At 47.8% G+C, this 24909-nt stretch overlaps 1 protein-coding gene across 2 annotated transcripts in view; it reads right to left on the bottom strand.

The window, feature by feature from the left end:
* Window positions 1-24909, bottom strand: part of LOC119178769 (protein Loquacious) — a 32885-nt gene that overhangs the window by 4010 nt on the left and 3966 nt on the right. Inside the window, exons 2-6 of one of the 2 annotated variants that reach the window (XM_037430013.2) lie at window positions 21530-21589; window positions 21000-21129; window positions 12267-12452; window positions 11864-12117; window positions 5652-5749 (exon numbers count right to left, since the gene is read on the bottom strand). In XM_037430013.2, coding sequence (XP_037285910.2) covers window positions 5652-5749; window positions 11864-12117; window positions 12267-12452; window positions 21000-21129; window positions 21530-21589 — 728 coding nt within the window. The remainder of the gene's footprint in view (window positions 1-5651; window positions 5750-11863; window positions 12118-12266; window positions 12453-20999; window positions 21130-21529; window positions 21590-24909) is intronic. The other variant, XM_037430014.2, reaches the window with a different exon arrangement.

The raw sequence follows: 24909 nt of genomic DNA, 5'->3' as shown, positions 1-24909 counted from the left end.
TGGCTTAGTCTGCGCACGTTTTTCGAGGAAAGCATGCATATGTCCTCCAAAACGACCAACGCATGCGCAACCTCCGTCATAGTGTGGCGTGGACGCTCGTCAGCCGATTCCCCTTCACCGTCCAAGACTTCGGCAACCAAATTCTTTTCAGCAGCCTTCTTACCGAAAACAGCCGCCGATTGGAACCACCTTCCCTCTTCCGTTGTAACAATAACAGACCGTTTGTTATTCAAGACTGCAATTTCTCAGCAATGTTTGTAACTATACGCAGTTTCCATTATCTATCTTTGTCTTGTATGTGCTTGAATTCTTACTTATACATTTTTAGTTGATTTATGTTGCCTTCGTGATTTGCGCATCTGACACTTGTTTCTTTTTTTTTGTCTTTTTTTCTTGTGTGTTATAAAATGTTGTACCACCCCCTCTGTAATGCCCTACGGGCCCTGAGGGTATTCTAATAAATAAATAAATAAACAATATCACTGTCGGTCACTGTGCCGGCCTGGCAACATCGCTGTCAAATGTGAACTAATCGCCCAGGGACATATCAGCTGGCATGATGCTCACATAGCAGCCATCTTGCTTTTCGCCTGTTTCCTCATCGGCCACCAACCCCGGATCAGCAGCATCATGCACAAAGCCGCTATGCCTAAAGCAGTTTGTGACTACTGCAGGCAGTGTGTTGTTCCACATGTATGTCAGCATGTGGATTGCACTTAGCAGGCTTACTTCGTACTGCTTGCCTGGCTCCATGCAGAGCAACATCCGCTCTAGCACCTGCCGTCGATAGCGGCTTTTCACGAACTGCATGATTTTGTGGTCCCTCGGCTGCAGGGAAGCCATTGTGTTCGGAGGCAGCAATTGCAGTTCAATGTTCTCGAGCCCAGACACCTTCGTGTGCGCACTACAGTTGTCTAGCACGAACAACACCTTCTGAGCCTTGGCCGCAAAGCAGCGATCGAGCTGACGCAGCCAGGCTTGAAAGAGTTAGGCAGTCATCCAAGCCTTTCTGCTGAACCGGTAGTCTACAGGCAGCTGCTTAATATTCTTGAAACACCTGGGCTTCACAGCCTTCCTGATCACCAGCAGCGGCAGCCGTTCTGTGCCGGTCATGTTGGCAGCCGGAAGAACTGTCACGCGCTCTTTACTTTGTTTTCCACCAACGCACGGGTCCCCCTTAAGGGGAGACGCTCCTCGAAAAAGTTTTTTTTTTATTTCTAGTAATAGAGACTTGAAAAGTTTGGTATTAGTATAGTTTTTCATGCAGATTTCAAATATGCAATCATTTTTTGTGTAGCTGCTATAATTATTGAGTTATTCCATAAACAATAGCAAAAAGTTACATTTTTTGCGGGCACTCTTTTATGTACTAAACTTTCAGTAAAAGCACTGTGTCTGATCTTATTTGACTCTTGGTAGATTGAAAAGTGCAAATATCTATATAGATATGTCACAGAAATATTGGAACCAAGAAAAAAAAATTGTATTGAATGACTTATTATTTTCAATCTCCCTTGAAACAATAAGCTAATATTTTCACAACTAATGCTGGTAGGCATTGCAATTTAGAGTAGATATTTGCATTCTGCATGTGTTGAAGAATATGTGTGCCAAGTTTCGTTACTATACAATGAATATAAGTTTCTAAAAGGCTGCCCGGAAAACGTGAAACTGTCAGAAAAAATGAAAATGAGAAAAACAAGTTTGAAAGTTCGCAAAGTTGGCATTTATTAGGAAATCATTCTTTTTGCATCAAATTGGGGCACAATGAAAAGTACCTTGCCTTGAATGCACTGCAAGTGTCTAGAAGTCCCCTGCACCATAGCTTGGTCCTTCACGGCTCTTGCGGTCAGTGTCCTCAACACGAGCTCTCTTCGCTGTGTTGCGACGGTGTGCCCTCGCTTCTGCAGTTTGCTTCAGGTTCATCTTCCTGATGCGCATGACGTCACAGTGGTCACCATGTGTGGCCAGATCTTGTGAGGGGAGAATCCCAATGCCTTCGAGCACTTCTTTAAAGCCCCTGTGGCCTTTGTTGTACCAGAGTACAGGAAGAGCGGTGGCTGTCTCCACAGTTGTTCTGGAGGCGAACTTTGTTTTTGGACATAGCAGCCATATCTTGCTGTTCAGCGATTCGGCTGCATTTTGTGTCTTGCCATGAAGGCACCGAATAAGGAGTTTCTCCTCTGTAAGGCGCTTGTAGATAGGCATAATTGCCAATCCTTGAGCCTTCGTCAACAGTGGGGTGTGGCGTGGTGCAGGCTCCCCCAGTGCTTCCGCACGCTTGTGCTTGCACCACGAATTTGGTCCCGCGGGGCAAAAGTTGTGGCTACTGGCACCATCACTGGAGCAGCAATGAAAATACGATGCCCATATGGCAGTGTACATATTTCGGACACTGTCCTTGTTGCTCGTGATGGCGATCTTGTAATATGTTTGTAGTTTTATTATTGTCGCATCTTTCAGTTTTTCGCCTCGTGGCAGTGGCGTTGCCAATTTCCGTAGGGCAGTTCCCAAGCGCTTTGCAACGTGGTTCGTGCACTCTTCTTTGTCAATGGGGGTGTCACAGTATACATTTGCCTCGCAGACTGCAGTGTAGGCCTTGCTGTCACCATCACTTAGGAAGCTGGTGAATCGCAGTGGAGTTTCATAAGACAAGGTCCTCTGCCATATATTGACAGCTGCCGCAGGTTCCATTGCATGGGATGAGCAGTCAGTGTTTTTTTGGCAAACTGGAAGATGAAAAGCTCGCCATATCTCTTCATCCTCCCCAAGGTCCCTGTGTATACTGCAAGCATGGCAGTAGTTCGAAAGAACTTCAAAATCGAGGCAGAGCCCCGTGTCCAGGGACACGACTGTGCCCACTCCATTGTGGCTTTTATGACCTCTTTTCTGCCAGGTGCCATCAAACATGACTGGCACATCTCTGCCGCCGACTGCGTCCTTCGTGATGTTTCGTGCCTGGTGCAAGTTTTTGCTCACTGCCGTCATCGCCGCACCATGGAGCTTCTTGTGAATGCCGTTGAATGTCTTGTGATGCATCGGGCTCGGAAGACCGAGAATCGCACAAAATCGTGAAAGTTGGTCGTGGCCTGCGCCTATAGCGCGTGCTGCCAGAACTGCCTTCACGTTTACAGCAAAGCTGTCACGCGAGCTGCCGCTGTCAAAACGAGCGCTCGTTCCTTGGTCCCCGGCCGAAGCAGTACGTCTCGACGTGTGCGTGAACGAAAGTGCAGATTCAGGGCAATCAGAATTTTGACAGCACAGTTCGAGGAATGCCGAAAGTCCTTTGCGCTTTCCAGCTGCCTCTCGCACGCCGAGCTTCCGTTCGCGGCAGGTTGGGCATTGCGCACCCGCCACAAGTGCCGTCAGCGCATCGATTTCGCAAAGCAGCATGTTCGCAGTAGCAGCATCTACCGGTCTACGTTCACTCTCGAAGAATCCAATCTTCCTTTGGGATGCACTGACGAATTCCACGGCAGCGGCTATTTCACAACCACTGTCGCAGGGTTCGGTGACGGTGTTAGGCCTATCCGAAGTCGGAGCGTCGGGGCGTTGGTCGGGGGCGACATCGTCGTTCGCTGTCGCTTTGCGAAGCGTCCGACGCCGTTTCCCTCGATACTTGTGGCGAGTTCTGAACTTTCGATTATCTGAACTGCACTTCTTCGGGCTTGCCATGACGCAAAAATGCAGAGAAACGCAGAAAAACTCGATCGCGACGTCCGAGGCTTCGCTCTTTTGCCGGAGAGATAGGAGGGGGAGGAGCGTGGAGCGCACCGCCGTCCAATGGCGGCCTCGCGCTGTGTGCCGCGATATTCAAAACGCGTGACGTACGCGTTGTTTTTCTCGTTTTTTGTTTATTCTGCGTGAAGGCACGAGACTGGCTACTAGTGGATTATGAAGGATACGGCCTTCGCAGCATGCGTGCACGATTGCAAATGGCGGCCAACGCGTCGTTTTCGCGACAGGACGACGCGAACTTCGCCGTTTTTCGCGACTTTCGCACATTTCTCGCGTCACCGCTGCCCACTTGGAAGCATTTTTTGATAATTTCTCGTGCGAATTTCAGCTTGATATTTTCAGAAGTAATAGATTATAGTCCAAGGATGCCAATACAGCCGGAAAAAAAAAAGCGAAAATTTTCCGGAAAACCGCGACTTTTCGACCCGCGTCTCCCCTTAAACGCGATTGTCTTGTCAGGCAGAGCCTCATAGAAAAGCGCCGTCTTATGAGCGTTGAAAATGTTGCACGGCTCGTACGTAGAAAGGCGCACGGATAGTCCAGACCGCCAGTCCTGCACAACACTTTCGTCAACCGCACCTCTTTCACCACACACATTGCGGAACACCAGCCAGTGTCGCTTCTTGAAGCGGTCGAACCAGCCTTTCGGCGCACTGAAGGAGTCAATGTTCATGGTCACCGTGCGCAGATAAGGAGGCCGCTCAAGAGCAAACGCGCATCGCGAGAAACCGCAATCCAGCGCAACAGCGCTTCTTCTAGCTAGGGATGCGCTGCCGTTCGAAGCCTCTTCCTTTGGTCACGAAACATGTCCCCGTCATACGCTTGCATAATCTGCTCTTCGTTCTTCACATAAGTGCTCAGCGAGCTTTTCTTCCCATTGAACTTTTCCATTACTTCTTTTCGAGATGCTCACGCTTGCAACGCCTTCAATATTTTCACCTTCACAGCCAAATCCTTTGCTTCGTACTACGCCCTCTTCGCTGCAGGAGTTAGGGCAGTTGGGGCCGCAGGAGACCGAGGGGAAGACAACCCGGCGTCATTCGCATTGTGGTCACGCGCACACGCACGAAATAGACAACACAAACACACACACAAGAAAAATGCACGGTGATAAAAATGAAATAAAAACCAACGAACTTTTCAAAAAACAGCAAACAATAAGACTGCAGATGGCACTGATCACATACAGATAAATAATTTAAAGCACACTAGAGGTGAGCAATCCTACTTAATCGTCACGCAAACATGTTTGACGCGCAAGAAAAAGGAATGGCAAATCTGTGGGTTGCCCGTTGCTGATGACAGTAGCGATGCACTGCCTTCCATTTTGGTTGTTTAAACCACCATGTGGTATTTTTTTTTTTTTTTTTTATCTACGATGCCTCCGAGATGCACTACCCATGGACGAAGTTTCGAACTTTAGAGGCCGCAAACCGATCCCAAGGTTGTTTAGGTGGGCCATCAAATTGGCCGGGAGAATCCGCTGCTGCTTTCCCGTCGTAACTCGACCGCAGTCAGGCGTTCTGGTTAACCAAAGTGCGGCCGAATTTTTCCGAATTAATGAGAGTTTTCAGTCATAGAAAAATGTACATCTTGGACGACACCAGATGCCGTGGCCAAATTGACCGAAATTTCGAATTAACGGGGATCAAAATAACGAGACTTTACTGTATACCTTTTTTTTTTCGACACTGCTCAGGCATGCATGGCTAGGCATAGGAGAGGCCAAAACATCTTTGTTAACTCAGGTCCACGGTGACGCTACTCACTTAACCCCTGCAAGATCAGATGACTCAATAGGTTTTGAGCTACGGTGGTCATTGACATATTTAGTAACGAATGCGACATTCGCATCACTGTGATCTCTTATGTGACACGTTCTACTCTTCTCCAAGGCGAAATGGAAAACTTACTTCCTCGCCGTTGAGGAGGCCATTCTGCACGTTCTTGATAAGTTCAATCATCTTCTTAGCAGCCTGACGCTTTGCCAGGCGCTTTGACTTGCCTTTGCCTGAAAAGAAATGAAAGCAGGGGTGTGAGGCGAGAGTGGCAGATATGATTCATGAATACCTGGTACCACCCAACAGAAGATGAGGAAATAGTTTTTCTGTTCTCGTGTTTCTTCTGGTGCATTCTCAACCCTTTTGTCACAAGACTGTTCAGATGTACAGTAATCTTGCTATAGCGAACCTCACAGTAACGTGATTAATTTTTTTCAGATGAACGACTTTTTCGAAAATCCCCCTCCACACGTCAATTGGTTTGATGTAAAAATATTTCATTCCTACAATTCCGGAATACAGAATTTTTCAGAATAACGCATCAAATTTTATTCCCCCTTATATCTCCACACTTCGAAATAACGAATAGCACTTTTAGAAGGTTACTCGCACCTGTAAAAGTAATGCCCAGCTCCATACTTCCCGAAACCACGATAGCTATCATAGCTATCAAAGGAATGAGGCACTGTTGTCTACTAAGACTCTCAATTTTGCGCGCCTGTCGTACCACAAGTGGCCTTGTGCACGACTTTCAAAGCATCACCTATAAGTCCCAAACAGAGAGTGCAGGCTGCTTATAACATAAGTCACGAGGGTCGCATTTATCCACACTTTAAGCGGTACCACACTATAACCAAAACAACCCTTTTCAAGGGCCATACTAAAGCGAAAAAGCTGTTGAGTATGCAAGCTTCAAGTGTCTGAGAACTGAAGCATGCAATGCGTGGTGCTTACAGCCATTGCAATTTCCAAATGCGGAATGAACTTAACGTCCACAGAGCCGTGCTGCGAACAAAATTATTGTGAAAAGGGGGTTTAACAAAAAAAAAAAGCACCACTATGGAAATGTGCCAATACATACCTCTCAGACTACATCGATTATGCTCATTACACAAACTAGGACAAACACTGTCCAAAATTTCATGCACTGAAAGACAACAACCATTCGATTACACAGGCACTCCTAATTTCAAAACATCCCAATCGAACGGCGAACCACCATTCGAGTGCTTCACGTGCCACCCTCGTTTCCATTAACAATATGTATTCGTTTACTTCTAGTGCAGTCACCGCAAAGAGTATCATTGATTCCATACCAAACCACAACTTAGATAGCACACAATTGCTATCGACGTGCAAGTAACACTCAATAGGCCTATCCTGCTGTTCAGTATGCTGTCGTAAGAAATTTCTCCTAGACACAAAGAACGGGCGTCGAAAACATTGCACTCAAGCACTGAACCAAAAATAGCGTGAATGATACAATGTTTGCGTTCGCAACCAGGAGATCAGGAATGAAAAACCTCCAAGCTTATGTAAGACCATTCGATGGCAGCAAAAGCATAAAGCCACTAAATGTTTTTCATTTTACGAACAAGGCAGAAACGCTATATCTGTAGCAAGCTAGATAACGACGCTTTTCCCAGCAGGAAGCCATAGAAAAGGGGTGCCTATGGGGAATCTATGATGGGATCACACATGCCACGTTGAGCGGCGGGCTCCCGGCAACAACCGGCCGAAGCCAACCAAGCTACGCTAGTACACTGTAGTTCCGTTTGCACCGGTCCTCCTACTTTGCGAGCGCGCTCGGAGTGCAGAGGTATTTTTACATTTTCTTTTTTTCTCCTTCCAGCATTTGCTTGTTCAATCCACATACCCTTCTCCTTCGTAATGACCTCGTCGCTTTCTCCCCGACAATGCACCCAACACGACGCCTCTTTACAGACGCGCACTTGCTATGGAGGAAATAGGACTCGATAAAATCACAAATATTTTCTGGCAACCACACCATAACGGGGCTTTCATCTTGGGGGACTACAAAATATGCGGTATGTGTATATATGGGGTCCTATGGGAGGGTAGATGGGAGTCAAAAAGAGACCGCATTGTAACCAGTCTACATACACCGTACGTGAAAAAAATTGGCAGATCCCACGTACAGCCGGAATCGATGATATGCGAAGCACAAATGGGAAAGGTTGATATGTCACTTTAAAGTCAGCACAACGTTACGAGGCGGAGGTAAATTATGCCGTACATCACTTTCATGCGACAATTATCATGTTTGAACTTATCATTTACGTTTGTTATCTATTCACGACACCTGATACCAAATTAGGCATAAGTGGAACTAGCGAAATGGTCGTGAGCATGCTATGAGCATAGCATGTAATCAAGTTTTACATGACACATAATTATCATGTTTGGCCATAATTATCATGTTTGGACATGTCATTCACCTTCATCGTCTATTCCTGTCACGTAATACCAAATTTGGTATATGTCGAGCTAGCAAATTGGCCACGAGCGCGCTATAAGCATAGCATGTAGTCATGTGTTACATGACAGGCCTATCGTGATTATCATGCTTGGACCAGTCGTATATCTTCATCATCCATTGACGTCACTCAACCCCAAATTTGGTATACGTGGAGCTAGCGAAATGGCCGCGAGCGCATCATGAGCATTGCATGTAGTCATGTTGTTACATAACACGCACCTGATGATTATCATGTTTGCACCAGTCACATACCTTCGTCATCCATTTACGCCTCGTGATACCAAACTTGGTATATGTGAAGCTAGCAAAAAGGCTGCGAGCTCATCATGAGCATGGCATGTAGTGATGTTCTTACATGACATGCATGTCATGATTTTCATGTTAGGGTCTATTGCTTGTGTTTGCCATGCAGTCATGTCATACCATACAAGTTTTGCAACATGTCATGTGAACGAAACCACCACAAAAGCAGCAACACCATGACATGTAAATCAAGACTAGAGGCCTGATTTTCAGGCACTAAAAAAGTGTGTTTTAGGCACCAAAGACAGGCAGGTAAAACACCGTTTTAGGTCTTCAAAATCATAAATATAGGTACAATAAATTTCTACAAAAATCGAAATAATTTAAAACAAATATGTCACTGACTTGTGTCTACGACTAGAAGCAAAAAAATGATACTGTTTGATACAGCACAAAGGCACCAATGATTGAACATAGGGATGCATTTCCCACGCGATTCGCAGATTACGGTCTTTCGTTTTATTGTCTAGCATTGCGAGTCAAGTGTCCACCATCAAATCAACACTCTCCTGGGTCTCTTTCGTTTCGCTGTTGCTGGGAAGGGCAGTGAAGGAGCAAATAACCAGACAACTGATACCCTAGAAGGGAGGGATACCAGGTCTAATCATGTAGGATCAATTTCTCCCCTATGGGCAAACACCTTAGAGGGCCCCTCACTATGTTTGGGCATCTCGGGCTGACAGGAATAATGGATGCACTGGGCTGCCTGTTAAACATGCCTGTTAAACATGTCGTGGGAAAACGCTAAATTTCTACTGAATGCCACTTGCTCTTCTTGCGGGCGCGCACCCCCATTACGTTGACACTGGTGCTCTAACGTCGCTTACCGTACACCTTTCATCAAAACTTGGTTATATGCTAGCTACATATATCTAGAAAAACAGACAAAAAACGTTGCATGCCTTGATTATATCTGGCATTTTGAACGGTACCTTATTAAGAGCGTTGCACGTGACATTATTACAGTTGGCTTGTGTTATTTGCGTGTTCTGTGGTGAAGCATGAATGAGGAGTACTTTGGTTTGGGCTAGCTATTTCATATTTTTACGAGTAACTTCTATAATAACCTATTCACGATGTACAGAGCCCGGAGGGCAAGATGGCGCCAGTTTAGCAACAACCAAAACTCATTTGGTCTACCTTTCTTTCATGCAGCTGTGTTGTGGCAGCTGTTAAGTATTACTATTATTCTGAAAAGAAAAAAGCCAAAGACAAAGAGAAAAGAAAGACAGTGCTCTTTGCTTCTATGTAGTAGTTATTTTCCCCGTCTCTGTGCGCTGCCCTTTCAGAATGAATATAATAAATGAAAGCTGAGAAAAATAATAAAACACGCAAATGAAATGTCAGCGTGTAATTATTTCTATTTTTGGTTTTCATGGACGCGAGACTCTATACACTAATCAGCCCTCATTTCGCATGCCGCCTCTGTCAAGCAATAACTACAGTGCTCCGCTGCTCACCCGAATGTCACGGGTTCGATTCCGGTCGCAGCGGTCGCATCTAATAGAGGCGAAAAGTTTTTGCCTACGTACTGCACGATGTCAGTGCACGTTAAAGAACACCAGATGGTCAAAACTTCCGAAGACCTCCCCTACGGCATTTCTCATAATCTTATCATGTTTTTTCACGGAAAACGACACATACTACTACAATACTACTACTGCTACTACTACTATTATTATATACTACTTCAACTACTACTACCCCATTTCGCTTGCGTTCATCTTCTCGTTTTTTTTCTGCATCGTGCCTTCGCCAACTCTGACAATGCTTAGCTTGTGTTTGGTGCGCTGTCTCTGACCGCAGTTTCAGCGGAGCTACGTCGGATATTGGCGTAACGATACATGATCCATGCCAGCCTCTCCGAAAGTACGCGCACCGACTGATCCATCCCACAGAAACGGGTAATACACAAGAGCGAACGCCAGAACAACCGTATTCAGGCATAGGGTGAATGTATGCTAAATACGCCGTCAATTGAAAACATGCCGGTGCCTGTCTCAGGCTTTGCTGAGTAAGGTGTAACAATTTGATGGCCTTCGCCACCACTGAATCAACATGAGCATTCTATGAGTGGCTCTCCACGGTTTCTCATTCGTTCTCCATCTACCCACGGCTGCAGAGAAAAACCTGCTGTTCTTTTCTCACAGCAGCACCCAAGTTTTCAGGCCGGTTCTTTAGTTGCTTCAGGACACTGGACAGCTGTCAGGTAGAAGACGGGTACCTTGTCCTTGGCCATAGCCACTCATATATTTCCTTGTCCCATCTTTAATTCTCTCTCCGCATTCCCCTGGAGATGCTGAAACATGCTTCTACTCAGGGCTGCAAAAATAGTGTATTTTGCACTCCTCACGTACAATTGCTCACAGCATTTCATCCCCGTGGCGTATAGTGGCCAGCGAGCGCTACTTCACTGGGATTAGCAGTAGTTTTGCTGAAGTTGCTAGAACTAGATGACTTCATCGAACCTTATAGTGTTTGAAGATATCAATGTTGCCTTGTATACATGAATATTAGTTTCAAAACAGACTTGAAAAAAATTTGGGCTTAAATAGCACTCGTATAGACGCCGATATGAAAAAAAAAAGGCATTTTTAGGCACTATAAAAACACTAAAAAGGCCCTTCTTAACCTCTAGTTCATGCTCATATATCAAAATGGCACAATAGAAATGCAAGGAACAAAATAGACATTTGCCTATAATCCGGTCTCTAATCATGCCATTAATGTGATGATTTTCATGTTATGACTAGTTACTTATGCTCGTCATACAGTCATGTTATGCCATACCACTTTTGGTACAGATACCGTTATCGAAACAGCCAGGAGAGCTAAAAATTGTCGGCGGCTAGATAGATAGGCGATAGGATCAAAGTCGCCGAAGTTAGCTGAGAAATGCGTCGCATTCAAGAGGGTTTTGCTCTTTAGTGCCCCTAACCAATGTGGGTTTGGCAGGAACATGTTACTTGACTAGTGCTACACAATTCAGCTGGGAACATGTGATGTGATTACTGGTATGCGATTTTACATCCCATGAGTAACTTTATGCTATTTTGGTGGCAACAAGTCACGAGACCAGAGTTAATTATTTTACATAACGTTCTACTCTTTCTTTCTCTATTTTTTGCTTCCTCGTTTTTGATTTATCTCTCTCTCATTTTTCCTATGTCTTTTTATCTCTTCCCTTTCTGTGTCTGTCTTTCTCTTTGTATCTTTCTATTTATTTTCTATCTCTACACACATTCTCTCTGCCATTCGAGTTACTGCATGCCATGCTGGAGAAATCGCCGCAGCGGGAGAACACGTTGGATGCATGCACTAGGAGAGCTTGTGCCGCAAGGAAAAAAACTGCTTTTGGAGGGCTATGGTGCTGTGTCACAATAAGCATGCTTATACTTTTTTGGTCCATGACAAACAAAAAATTCAATTCTTTTTGCATGGTACAGAGTTAATGTGAGCGTGCCGAGTTTCTGACAAATGCTCTAGCAGCCAAGAGCGGTACCCCCAAAAGCGAAATCAAGGCAAAAGCGAGAAAGCTCACCCATTTCATTGAGGTTGTTGACGAGGCAGGATATGCCGAAAGTGCGCTCATGGGGCAGGCCATCCTCGATGACAGTCTCGTAGAAAGGGGGCCGCCAGCGAAGTTTCATGCAGAGCTCTTGCAGCTCTCCCACCGGGTTGCCTACGATGCCGTCGTCCTCGGCTCCAGCGGCCGGTGTTCCTGTACTTCCCAGAGTGCTGCCTGCTAGGGGCGTGCTGCCAGGAAGCCCATTGTTGCTCGGAGCCACTTCACCACTGCGTTGACACAAGGCCAAAATTTTTTATCAGAGTGACATGCAATGCTCAGATATGAGAATCAGTTTTTCGCTGTTTGAAAATGGCTATGTTGTGAGAAATGTCACCAATGTAAATACACTCAACAACACTGGTAAGTGCCAACTCACACTGACGCGGGGACAGTCCCCTCCATTTGCTCTATGGAAGGAAGATCTTCCATGACCGCAGCCCGATATTTGGCAAATGGACCATCATCGGCGAGGAGCTTTTCAAGAATAGCCCTGGCAGCGGCATGTTTGGCTTTTTTCTTGCTCTGGCCAGTGGCATTGGCGACGACTTCCCCCACCTGCACCCTGTAAAACGAGGCAGCTACATTAGAAGGGAAGTTAAATGCATCAAACTCTTTGGTGTGAGAACGGAAATTCAGTCAACTAGTAAATTAAAAAGTAAAAGGAAAGAACAGGAAGCGTGAAAACTTGGGCAAGTTGGTAGGACATAACCAAATGTACGAACAATGCAACCTAGAAGTAGTTAGAGCATAACCATGGAAGTGAAAAAACGAGGATAGAAAAGAGCGCTGACTTACAACAATGATTTAATAGTATAGTGGTGTACATATATGGGTGAAAAAACAAGAGAATGGGCATGTGTAGAAGGGTGCAGTTAACAAATAGGCAACTTACAAATAAACCAAATACACTATCTCTTTTTGCAACAGCGCGACTGATGCGGAACTTACACATGTACCGTCAAACTTACTTATGTGACAGGCTTCAATTATCTCACACGTTGCCTGCGAGTGGTGCTTGCCTATTACCTCGCAACGCTCAAAGAGGGGCACGCAATCGCAGTCTCGGCAGTGGATTCCGAGGTGTCCTTGAACGACATTGTGCAATCTGCTCTGGGCGCGTTTTTTGCTAGAAATAAAATTTCACAATTCGAGCCAGCCTGGCTGGCATTGCAGAGCGGTGGAGACTGGCGAAAGAGTTGTGATAAAGAGAGGAGAGCAGACTTGCAAGAGACAAGCAAAGGAATTGCAATAAAGCGAAGAAAGGGAACAGGTAGCTCAGGTAGCTTGCTTGAAAGGTTCACAAAATGCATAGGCAGCTTGGGTAGCTTGCTTGAAAGGTTCACGAAACGCACACCTCGTGCGTAGGAAAACTTGGGAGCATCTTTGGAAAGTGGCCTGTGTACGCAGAGGTCAAAGAATCACATTGTGGCCCCAGCAGGCTTACACAGCCCCACCAACTTCATTATTCATGATTTGTTGCCTATAACAGCCATTTTCATGCTTTCGCATGCGTGCGGAGGGCATGCTAAGCAGAGTGTGGAGCGAGTGAGAACAGGTCTTAAACACAAAACAAATTGCAATTTATCAAAGCCTGTGGGGTAGCGCAAACGCCTGCACTGGAAAAATACGACACCGATCTAGACAATACGTAGACGATGTTGGCAAATGGTATAGTTCGTCTAGGCCAGCGACGGCAACAATAGAGTGACAAGACCAGCAATCAAAAGCTGAGGGGATTAGTCAGCCGACCAATCTTCAAAGAATTGATGGCAGTGTGCAAACACTGGCCTCGTCTGTTGGGGTGCTCAGAGTGGCAGGGAACAAAGCACGGAGGAGTGTGTAACCAAAAACATTCAAGAAGAGCAACTAGAGGGCTGCGGAGGCAGGGCTGGCATTTAACAATAAGAATGTGTGAGCACCTCGCGTGGCTTATTGGTGGTCAAAAGTGGTGCCCCGGGAAGTCGCCAGAGTGCTGACTGTTTGCTGTAACCGATCGGCGGTGCTCAGAGATGTTTGTCGTGTGATTATGTGCCATTGATTGATTGATTGATTTGTGGGGGTTCAACATCCCAAAACCACAATATGATTATGATAGACGCTGTAGTGGAGGGCTCCGGAAATTTCGACCACCTGGGGTTCTTTAACGTGCACCCAAATCTGAGCACACAGGTTTACAACATTCCCGCCTCCATCGGAAATGCAGCCGCTGCAGCCGGGATTCGATCCCACGACCAGCGAGTCAGCAGCCGAGTACCTTAGCCACTGGACTACAGCGGCGGGGCGATTATGTGCAATTGAAATAATGTATATTTCTAGAGTAGCGTGGGTATCATTCACTTAAAGTGAAAGTTCATTTTAAAGCGAGTTGTATGTGGGTTTGACTGAATTATTTCACCACTTTTTTGCTTTCACACATCTATTTTAGCGCAATGAAAGTTGAAGGAGTGGTGTCATCAAATTTCGTGGCTATAGCTTGTGGGTTTCCTCTGTATACACAGACACTCCACACAAATGGTCGAACAAAAGAAATGTTTTGAATAAATTTTAATTCACTTCCGAAGTGTATTCTCCAGGCCGAAGCCCACAGCAATTGTTTACGTAGCTCTGTAGGGAAGGGCAACAAAAGTTGTAGTAAGGGCACACCGCATTTATAGTGAGAACAGGCATGCACAGGTTTCCCTTTCACGGGGGATGAAGGTTCATCGCAGTCCTACCCACTCCTCCTCCCTATTATGTCTGTGTTTGAGGCTGACTTTGCGCTCCAGGCACGGTGCAAGAATACTTTAGATGAGCGAATGCCGTGAAGCGAGCGCTTGGCAAGGAGGTACCAATTATGTTCTCGTTTGCGGCATGCCGATAGATGGCTCGCCAGACTGAGGACCAAGGTGGGCTTCTGGCGAATTCCGCAAAGCACATCCAACATGTGAGCGACGGTTTCCAAATCTGAGGAAACCGGGTAATCGCCCGATATCAACCATGCGACATGCATAGAGAGGCGCCGTGAAAGAGAGGGTGATGAGAGAGGACGTTGACAGAGCGACGAGGGTGTTGTGACGATGATAGATGAGCACCGCTACTTTCCTATATCACGGGGCTTTCCTACACGCAGAAGGGGAGAGGGGAAGCCGGGGCAAAGTTTGTAGCGCCATCTCCCAGGCTTCTAGCGAAGCAGAACATTATCGGGCAGCGAATAGTCCCGGCGTTCGCTCACCTAAAGTATTCTTGCACCATGGCCCTAGGTAACTAAGGGAGTTGGTGCCCCCTCAGCTCCACCTCCTCTACTCCCCCCCTATCATGTGCCTGCGGACGCGGATGCCTATAATAGTGAGGTAAGTGGCCTTCGGACCTTGCCGCGTAGGCAAGGTCTGAAGGCCACTTACCTGCCCTTAGATCCCTGCCCTCAGCTTAGCAGCAAAATGCCACGCCCACCAAACCATAATGGCGGGTTGCATTCACTTTTTTTTTTTTTTTTTATTGGCGCTAGTATGCCCTACGGCATCAGTTAAATAAAAAGGAAAAGTTTTGTTTCCTGTATGAAGGCCAGGAGTTGTCGATGCAGTGGACCGTGCGTCCAGCGCGTCAAGTCAGGTGGTCGGCCGGGGTGGTGGTGAAGGCCGCGTAGGTGGCGAGTGCGAGCCTGGTGAAGGCCCGGGCAGGTTCCCAATAGGTGATCAAGCGTTGCCTCTGTGGCTGGGGCAACGCAGAATGGGCACGTCGTTGGGGGAGGCTGTGCACCAGATGTCCATGTAGCCCGGATTGCAGGAGTCAAGGCGGCGCCCACACGAATCCTCCTGAGCGCAACCTCCTCTCGGCGAGTTAAGCCGCCGGGAAGGTCAGATCCACGCGGAGGAATGAGAGCACGCGTGGAGCGCCGGAGGGTTTCTTTGTGCACAAGCAAGCTGTCCTTCGGGGACAAACGAAGTAGAGGCAGCGGGTGTTGAACAGTCGCTGGATGGCAAGCGGCATCTGCTTCCACTTGAGCCGGTGCAGACCGGCGGGTCCACAGAACGCGGACAGGACAGGCACATGAGTGGATCAGTCGGTGTATATCGGAGGCTATATCGATGGAGCTGGTCACTTTTCGCAGCTCTCGAACTGCCTGCGTGGAGTCCGTATATACAAGCAATTTATCGTGTGACAAAGAATCCATTTTGGATATCATAACTGTTAACCCGTCCCGTATAGCAGTGAGCTCCGCTAATACGGATGGGAACGGTGCCTCTGTTACGTAAGAGCAGATATGTTGGATTTCAGGTTGCGCGGGGCATACGAGACTGGTGTGCAGAACGCAATTATCGGTAGCTGCGTCTACGTATACCGCTAGTGAGTTCTCGGTGGTAGTGACGATGCCCTCCTGCGCCGCTTGTCGGGTGGATTGTCGCAGGCGGGTCAGTGGTCGGTTGTCACTGGCCTGTGCCTTGAGCCATGGTGGAACTTCTGCCACGGGTGCGTCAGGCTGTGGCAGCGTTGAACCATAGTAGTGAGCTAGAGCTGCCGCCGCAGGAACAGCTTGACTCTTTAGGTAGCGAGCGACTCGACGCTGGTGTACAATTTCGTCGATGGTGTTGAGCTGCGCTTCCGCCTGGAGGGTCGTGATAGGTGTCATACGGGGAAGGCATGTAATCGCCCTCATGGAATCTCGGTTGGCGGTTTCGAGCAAGTCCCAGTCTCTCAAAGTCAGTCGTTGAAACTGAGCTTGATAAACGAGCCGAGGTTGTAGGATTGATCGCACCAAGATACGGGCCATTCGAGAACAGGCACCCCCCGTCTTTTGAGAGATGCGACGAATGAGATGGAGGGTATTAGCACTCTTCCGGCGAGCAGAGCGAACCCACGCATTCGCAGAGCCAGATGCGTCCAATTCGACCCCGAGCACACGTATAGTGGATACAGGGGTGAGGGTATGGCCATTTAGGCTCAAACATATCGGCGTCTGCAGGAGGCGACGGCGACCTCGTCTGTTGGTGATAGACATGAATGCAGTCTTCGTGGCAGATAGTGTCAGTCCTATGCGCGCACACCAGTCCGACGCCTTGTCGAGAGCACTCTGGAGTGCCTCCTGCTGGCGTTGAAGGTCTGGATGTAGTGTCCACACAGTCAAATCATCGGCATACAGGAGGAAGAAGGCATCTGGAATGCGTGCTAGTTGCCACGCGAGGGGCAACAGGGCAATATTGAAGAGTATCGGGGCTAGAACCGAGCCCTGCGGTACACCCCGCTTCATTACAAAGTGTCCGGTTCGTTCCTTGCCTACTCTGATGCAGAAGGTACGGTGTGCCAGAAAAGACTCCACAAAGTCGCAGACGCGAGGCGGAAGTTGAAGCCATTGCATTATGTGATTGATCGCAGAGTGGCTGACGTTGTCGTAGGCCTTATGAACGTCCATGGCGAGAAGGGTTCGAATGCTGCTTGATCTTCTTCCCACAAGCACCATGGACGTCAAATGATCTAGGCCATCTTCCGTGCCCAGGTGCGGTCGAAAGCCAATCTGGGCCGGATGGTACCAGGCGTGCTTTTCCAGCCACCAGGAGATGCGCGACGCCAACATGCGTTCAAGAAGCTTGCACAACGTACACGTTAGAGCAATCGGCCGAAGATTAGAGAGGCTGTTCGGGTGCTTTCCCGGCTTAGGTATCGGCACAACTTCGGCATGCTTCCACGATTCAGGCAGCCCTCCGGTCGTCCAGACTGCGTTAAGCGTGTCCAGCAGCCACTGCAGTGCAGGGCCATCCATGTTCTTGAACACTTCATAGGAGATCCCATCTGGTCCTGGTGCCTTGCGTACTTTTGCCTGGTCAATTGCTGCCTGGAGCTCCGCCATCGTGTATGGCGCTTGCATGCCTTCGATGTCCGACGGACTGGGAGTCACGCCAACCTCCGGAGGCAGGTTACACGGACAGTCGAATTGTGGTGGGGCCAGGTTGTAGGCCGGGAAGAAAGCCTTAACTATTTCTGGAGCGAACTGGCTTGGCGTGCATCCAGAAGACAGACACGCACTGGCCGCTGGGTCCGGCGTACGGGTGCCTAGTTCCATACTCCGGAACGTTCGCCATATTGAGGCGGTTGAAGACGATGGACCGAGTGACGCACACCAGTCCATCCACCGTTCGCGGGCGAGACGCTTCTCGCAGCGACGCGCCGCAGCGGTGAGTCTGTTGAGGTTATCACGAAGCTCAGCGGCTGCCGGATCTCGGTTTAAGGCCAGCTCTGCACGACGGCGTGCTGCCCACAGACGCAGAAGATGTAAATTTGGATGTGGTCGGTTCTCCTCTACCCAGCTTGACTGCGTGGCGGCTTGTACAGCTCTGGTTAACACCTGCAATGGATCAGACGATGTATCAGCAATCGAGTCGTTCAGTTCATTGCGGAATAAGTCCCAGTTGGTTGTGTAGCATCGACGTCGGAGGCGGCGCTGGTTATACGCGGCCAAACCAATTTTCAACGGATGGTGATCACTCCCCCAGCAGTCTGGTTCTAGGTCCCACGACACGTCACACATGCCCAACCACCACGAGAGATCGGGCGCATAAGGTGGAGCACAGGGATGATCCCACCGACGTGTAGAAGTAGCCGGGGCATTCAGAAGGACAAAGTGCGCGTCTGTAAATGTGTCTAGCACGATGTTGCCTCTAGCACTGGAAGAAGGGTAGCCCCACGACTGATGAGGTGCATTGAAGTCTCCCCCAACTAGTACTGGGCACCCAGGATAGGTTTGACGCAGGTGAGCCAGCCACCCCAAACGCAGTCGGGGAGCGCTGCCACTATACGGACGCACGTAAACTGAAACCACAATCACGTCAGTACGCGGAAGTCTAACGAGCACTGCCACCACTTCTTGCCACTGGTTACACCACTGCAGCAGGGGAACCTGCGTTTGAGGATATGTAGTCACAACATACACTGCAGCCTTGCCTGGAGGTCCCAACGCATTGGTGCAGCGTCGATCAGGGATGGTTGGGGAATCATACGCAGTGAATCCAGGGATGCGTGGAAGCGAATTCGTTTCTTGTAGAAGCAGGCACCAAGCGGGGAGCTTCCCCAGCGCCAGGCGATAGCGAAGCTCACCAACTTTATTTGCAAGTCCCCGGCAGTTCCACTGCAGGACACAGTGGTGGCGCGTTGCTTTCAAAGGAGTGGTCATTGCGGTGGAAGGTTGGCGAGCACCACCTTTGAAAGCTCTTGCAGTTGCCGGGCAACGAAGTGGAGGAGCTCTGCCGGAGTCATCTTGACTGGTGCTGACGCGCTTGCGCAGGATAATTCAGGCACAGAAGCAGCGTACGGCACGTCTGTACCGCGCATCGCAGTTGGTCCAGCGGGTCGAGCGAGATGGGTTCTGCGTTGAGCGAGGCGCTTGACTTCCATTTGGAGCTGCTGTATCTGTTGGTCAAGCTTCGCCAGATCGTCTGTACCCGTAACGCTCAATTTAGGCGTATTCGCAGGCTGCTGAACACGTTTTTTGCCCCGCTTGACGGCGTCGCTGTACGTGGGGACTTCATAGCAAGCATTTTCAGGTTCTACCAACGCTGGTGTGTCCTCTTCGGAGGGGGACAACAGTTCAAACCGGTTGCTAGTCGGAATGTCGGCGTCCCTTTCTTCTTGTGTCACCGAACGCTGGCGGCGCTTGCGTTGGCGACGGGCTTTGAGAGCCTTCTGTTTAACTGGACAATCTTTGGACGTTATTTCATGATCGTCCGTTTGGCAGAGCCCACATTTGTACGTGCGCGTCTCGACGGACTCCATGGAGGTGTCTGCGGGTTGGGGACAAGAATCTCGCATGTGACCGGTACGAAAACACCGATAGCAGTGTACCACACCGGGCTTGTACACATGAAATTTCAGGATGCATCCATAGTACGTAATGCGGCTTGGTGGCGTTCGAGGCCCTTGGAGAGTGACAAGGCACGTGCGTCCACGGCCCATATAACGAGCTGTTACAATCTTGTGTGTGGAGCAGGTCAAAGCAGTGATAAGGCCCTCCGGCGATTCCCCTGGGTCAACCCCAGAGACCACATACCGACGCAAGTCCGAGCCGGAACTCAAGTACGCTTGCACCTGTACAGTACAATCAGCTGTGACTGGCAGAGTTTGCAGGTGGGTGAGGCGGTCAACGTCTGCTAGCGAACGCACCCATACGGATACGCTGTTGGTGGGATGGTGAATGGAGAAACCTTGAAACGCGGTGGTTTTGAGGCAGGTGTCGAAGGCTGACTGAAGGAGGCGATTTGACAATTTTGATACATCGAAGCACTCACGAGGTTTTACGACGACTTTGTACTTAGACTCGGTGCCAGGCGAGGCGACAGCTGCCGGAGAGGGGCACTCCCGCTTGCTTGCCGGTGTGGCTGAAGCAGACAAGTCATCTATTCCCATTTGTGAGTCAGCCACGCGTTTCGCACTGCGTTTCGGAGCGGATGATGGTTGTGATGGCTGCGTCCCAAGCTCCGCTGCAGCCATCGTCACTGGTTCACATGAAGAACACGGGAGCGCCGCCGCTGCCAGACGCAACCGGCGAGACGCCGGAACCGTCCTGGCGAGCGTCCCACGCACAATGTTGAAGTGAACGGCACCAAGGGTGGTTAGTCCAGGTCGTCGATGGTGTCCGGAAGAAGAGTGCTTGGGGGCGACCCCACGGCCTCGTCCAGGGCGTCCGGCAGGTCTGTCCTTAGCCGGTGGGGCCAGAGAGCTGGGCGGCGTTGCGTTGAGCCAGGGCGCAGAGAGTGGGGGAACGCCGGTGGGGCGATGGTCGCGCGAGCCGATGCTTTCAGCCGATATTCACGGAGCCGTCGAAACGCGTCCGCTCTCGTCGGCAGCTCAGCTGCGTCCGGGTTGCATTCACTGTGTGTGCCCATATGAATTTGCACCGTTGTGCAGACTGCTAGTCTCCTGGCTAGCTCCGAAGATACAGTAGCCACCTTTACAAGGAACTGGTCCCAAATTTTCCCAGACAAAGAACAAGATTTCCACTGCTGAAGGCTTGTTTCCGTGAAACCATGCATGTTTCTTGTGCACGTACACACAGCTTTCAAGGCAGATGACAATGCCTCTGCTCCTGGTCATTTGTGCCTTCCAAGAGTGGCACCTAGATCGACCAGCAGCAAAGCTAGCTCACCTGTACATGAATGTGGGCGCGTGCACTGCACCTTCGACAGACAGCAGCTTGTACTCCGGAGTGAGGCAGTTGCGGGCACACAGCTCCTGAAGAATGCTGATGGGAGTCTTCTGGTTCACAGATGCAGCTGCTGCAGGTTGGAGCAAATTAAAATACAAGTCAACACAAGTCGCGGGAGCTACCGAGGCCCGTAAATCTCAATAAAACATGCGTTAATGTGCAATTTTATCAGTACTTTGAAACTTATACCTCGAACACCTTGTGCAAGTGTCATTGTTTCCGTCTAGTGTGTGCAAATCTTCACCTTTAAAGCAACGCACAAACTAGCCCCCAAACGTGCACTACTTCAAGACCGGACACCTAGTATCTCTGCACGCTGTGCAGTTTTTATGCGAACTAATTTATAAGATTAACATGAACACTCTGAATTAATTCCGAAGTAACTTCTGCTTGTTTTAGCTGTCAGTGCATGCTGTTCATGCCGACAGCTTGCAAGCTGCCCATTTGAAGAAAGTGCACAGAATACTCACTGTCATGAGCGACTATGTTCAGCTTTTCGGTGGGGATGGCCGTTTCAGTGGCAATGTAACCTGCGTAGAGAAAACTTCGTTCTACTTTGCATGCAAAGAATAAATGGCAGCATCAACGAACTTGGTTGTAGTTAGCTGTGTACACTGCTGTTTCCAGCGTATGCATGCAAATTACGTCAACACAATGTCACAATTAGCAACTGCCCTGACTGCTTGGTTCAGTTTTATAACATGTGAAGTATTATAATGAAGGTGGCTGTGGCCCCATTTATTACAAAAGCAATAGTGGAGTAGTGGCCCTTAGGAAGTTCCAACTTGAAAAAAAAAAAATGCAAGCTCCACCCACAAAATTGCAGGGTATCTGCCCTCCAACTGTGAAAGACCTTCATGCCAGCTTGTTTTCACTTTAACCGTAAAGACTTTTCTCAGCTAATGTAAATGCTACACATATTAGCAGTTTAAAGGTTCCTCATTATTACAGGGTTCGTACAGGTTTCCAAAGCAAAAATTCAAGGATATTCAAGGACTTTCCAGGACCTGTTTTCCAAGGACTCAAAGCGGCATGCTAAGTTGGAATTCTTCACTCTAAAAATTTTCAAAAATGACAATTTCATTACACTTACAATATATGAATATCACAATTATTAAAAAAAGAGCGTAGTATTAATAACTTCTTGCACCCTCTCCATAGGGAGAGGGCACGATGTCACGTCCGAGTGTAGTCAGGCCTTAAAGGGGTCGTGCCACAATATTTGTGGCTTGTGTGCTCTTTACTGCAAGCCTTAATTATAGCTCCAATATGCATGATACACGCACCAAGATTAATTCATTTTCACTATATAATTGGTCACATTTTTGGTATGGACAATTTTCAGTTCCTGTTGGTGGGGACCGAGTTGTGCAGGTACATAGCAGTGTATCTGACTTCGTGACGTGATCACAAAGCTTTGCAAGCGTCATGCTGAGTATTGTCAGCTCTCGCACACATGTGCTGCACAAGCACCTGCAAAACGATCTACCCGCTACCTACAGCAGCCGCGCTGCTTTGCCGATATGCATGGGGCGGAAGTCTGGAGGTCACTCAGAAGACTACAGATCTGGTGTGACGTCCCTAGAACTTTTATTGCCCTTCCTGTAGAGCTACATCAGCGTTGGACACGCTCACGATTGGCCTCGAATAGGAGAATGAGCATTTACGTACACCTGGGAAGTGACTTAAAATATATTCTTAAACCCACAAGGTGTTTGCTACAGCCTTGAAATTTGATGGCACCACCCCATCAAGAGTGCCGGCTTGAGCACAGTTGACACTCGCAGCTCATTGCTCAACAACCAAGAAGTAACAACTGTGACAGTGGTTAACACTCATCCTGTGAATGTATGTGTGTTCTTTTCTAGCACCGTTCTTGGTTTGTTTGAGCAGCACGCTTCCAGAGTCGAGCTACGACAGTCGTTCATCAACACTCGTCCTGTGCACTTTTTTTACGTGCGTTGCATGTATGGGGTTGCTTGCCCTTCTTCGTGTGACATTCCAATTTTTCACGATCACATTCACTGCTTCACCCTCACCACAAACTAACTTTTTTTTTTTCACGTGCACTTTTGCAAAATGAGATCAATTACACCCACACCCCATTACTGCTTCGAAAATATGGGAGTTTGACAGGTTCTTACACCGATGTACCACAATGTCGATGTAAGAGTGCGCTGCTCAGGAAATTCAAGGATTTTCAAGGATGGCGAAAAATTCCACGACTTTCAAAGAGCTTGGAAAATGCATTTTTCAAATTCAAGGGTTTTCAAGGATTTCAAGGACCTGTACGAACCCTATTACAGTGATGGAAGCGACATTTTGCTTTTTGGAGCAGATTCTGGAGCAGAAAAAATGGTGGTTTGGAGCAAACGCAAGTGTCGACGGAGCAGGAAAAAATGCTATAGCTTAGGGATGGTGTTTTCGGAGTAGATGCATGTTCCTAACGACTCCTAAAGTCTAAAACATTACTTAAACATCTAATAAATATTTATATTTATTATTATACTATTAAACATGCTGTATGCTAGTCATACAAGCCATATAGTAGCATCATTGGTGTAAATCATGGGGGGGGGTCCAAGGGTGTCCGGACGTTTTGTGTGTTCAGGCTGGGGAGGACAGCCCTTGCAAATGTCCCTCTTGAGATTTAGCTTTAGCACGTGATATAATTCGGTGAACAGGGAAGTATAGCGCAATCAACTTTTTTAAAGGCTTTTTATCTTTTACTGCGTACCTGTGTTAAATTCCCCTCACCTGTGTAAACTATGGAAATAAAAAAAAAGTGAAAAAAAAAGAGACTGTATAGAACAATGCAACTGCTCCAGCTTGGACCTCATGCTCACTTTTTAAATTTTTATTTGAAAGCATGATTTAATTCCCATATAAATAAAAGCCATATTAAAAATACGAATTTGACACCATGACCTGATATGTGTCACCCTTTGAGATTTTTCTGGATTTACTCCATCGAGTAGCATACTAGGATGACAGTGTATACAGCTTGCTTTTGGTTTCGCTTATGCTCACGGGATGGTCTCATGGTTCAAATTCATTCTTTTTAGTTTGCCAACACCATTTTGGAGCAGTTACTAGCAAATATTGCACTTTGGAGCAGCATTTCTCTTTTTGAGCAGTTTGGAATAGCATTTGCATCACTGTTATTACCTAAACCCTTACAGTGGGCTACACAGCAATGTCAGAACCACTGGCGAAATTCCCCAGAACATTCCACAAAGTTTTCAATCCAAAACCTGAGACTCCAACATCTGTCAATGAATAAGGCAACTATCTGTGAAACACTGGAGAAGTCCCTGCAATCAAAAAAACTAACAAGCACTACTAAATAAAGTATTAACGCAAATTCCGTGTGTGGCACAGCGATAGCTGTTGTGTGGAGTGGACATATTCCGTTAGGTTGTAACCCCCTTTTCCTTGGACACCAACTACCTTGCCTTGGCACAAGACAAACTATCTTCCTCGTCCATGCTAGAAGTGCCCTCCATCCAGCTTGCAGTGTGATATGTAAAATTATTTACATTCTAACAGAGGGTAAAATTGGATTCCAGGTGGAGGAAACAGACTATATGGCAGTTGGCGTAAGATGGCTGAAGAGAGAACAGCGCCAGTTGTAGTTTGTATTCACTAAGAGGCCAAGTATGGTGAAGTTGTCACAGAGAACATGATGATTGTACTTAATTTGTCACTTTTTGTAAGACCAATTTTCCAAAGGAAGCAGCACATGCTTCTTTTTAGTGGAATGAACTATTACAATACAGTCAATACAATACTGACTATCATGATCAATAACTTGGTGTGAAGGTCAATTATGGACAAAGAGTGGAACACA

The sequence above is a fragment of the Rhipicephalus microplus genome, chromosome 1, assembly GCF_043290135.1.
Source record: "Rhipicephalus microplus isolate Deutch F79 chromosome 1, USDA_Rmic, whole genome shotgun sequence".
NCBI lineage: Eukaryota > Metazoa > Arthropoda > Arachnida > Ixodida > Ixodidae > Rhipicephalus > Rhipicephalus microplus.
The sequence above is the reverse complement of the archived record's forward strand: the minus strand, read 5'-3'. Positions and strand labels throughout refer to the sequence as shown.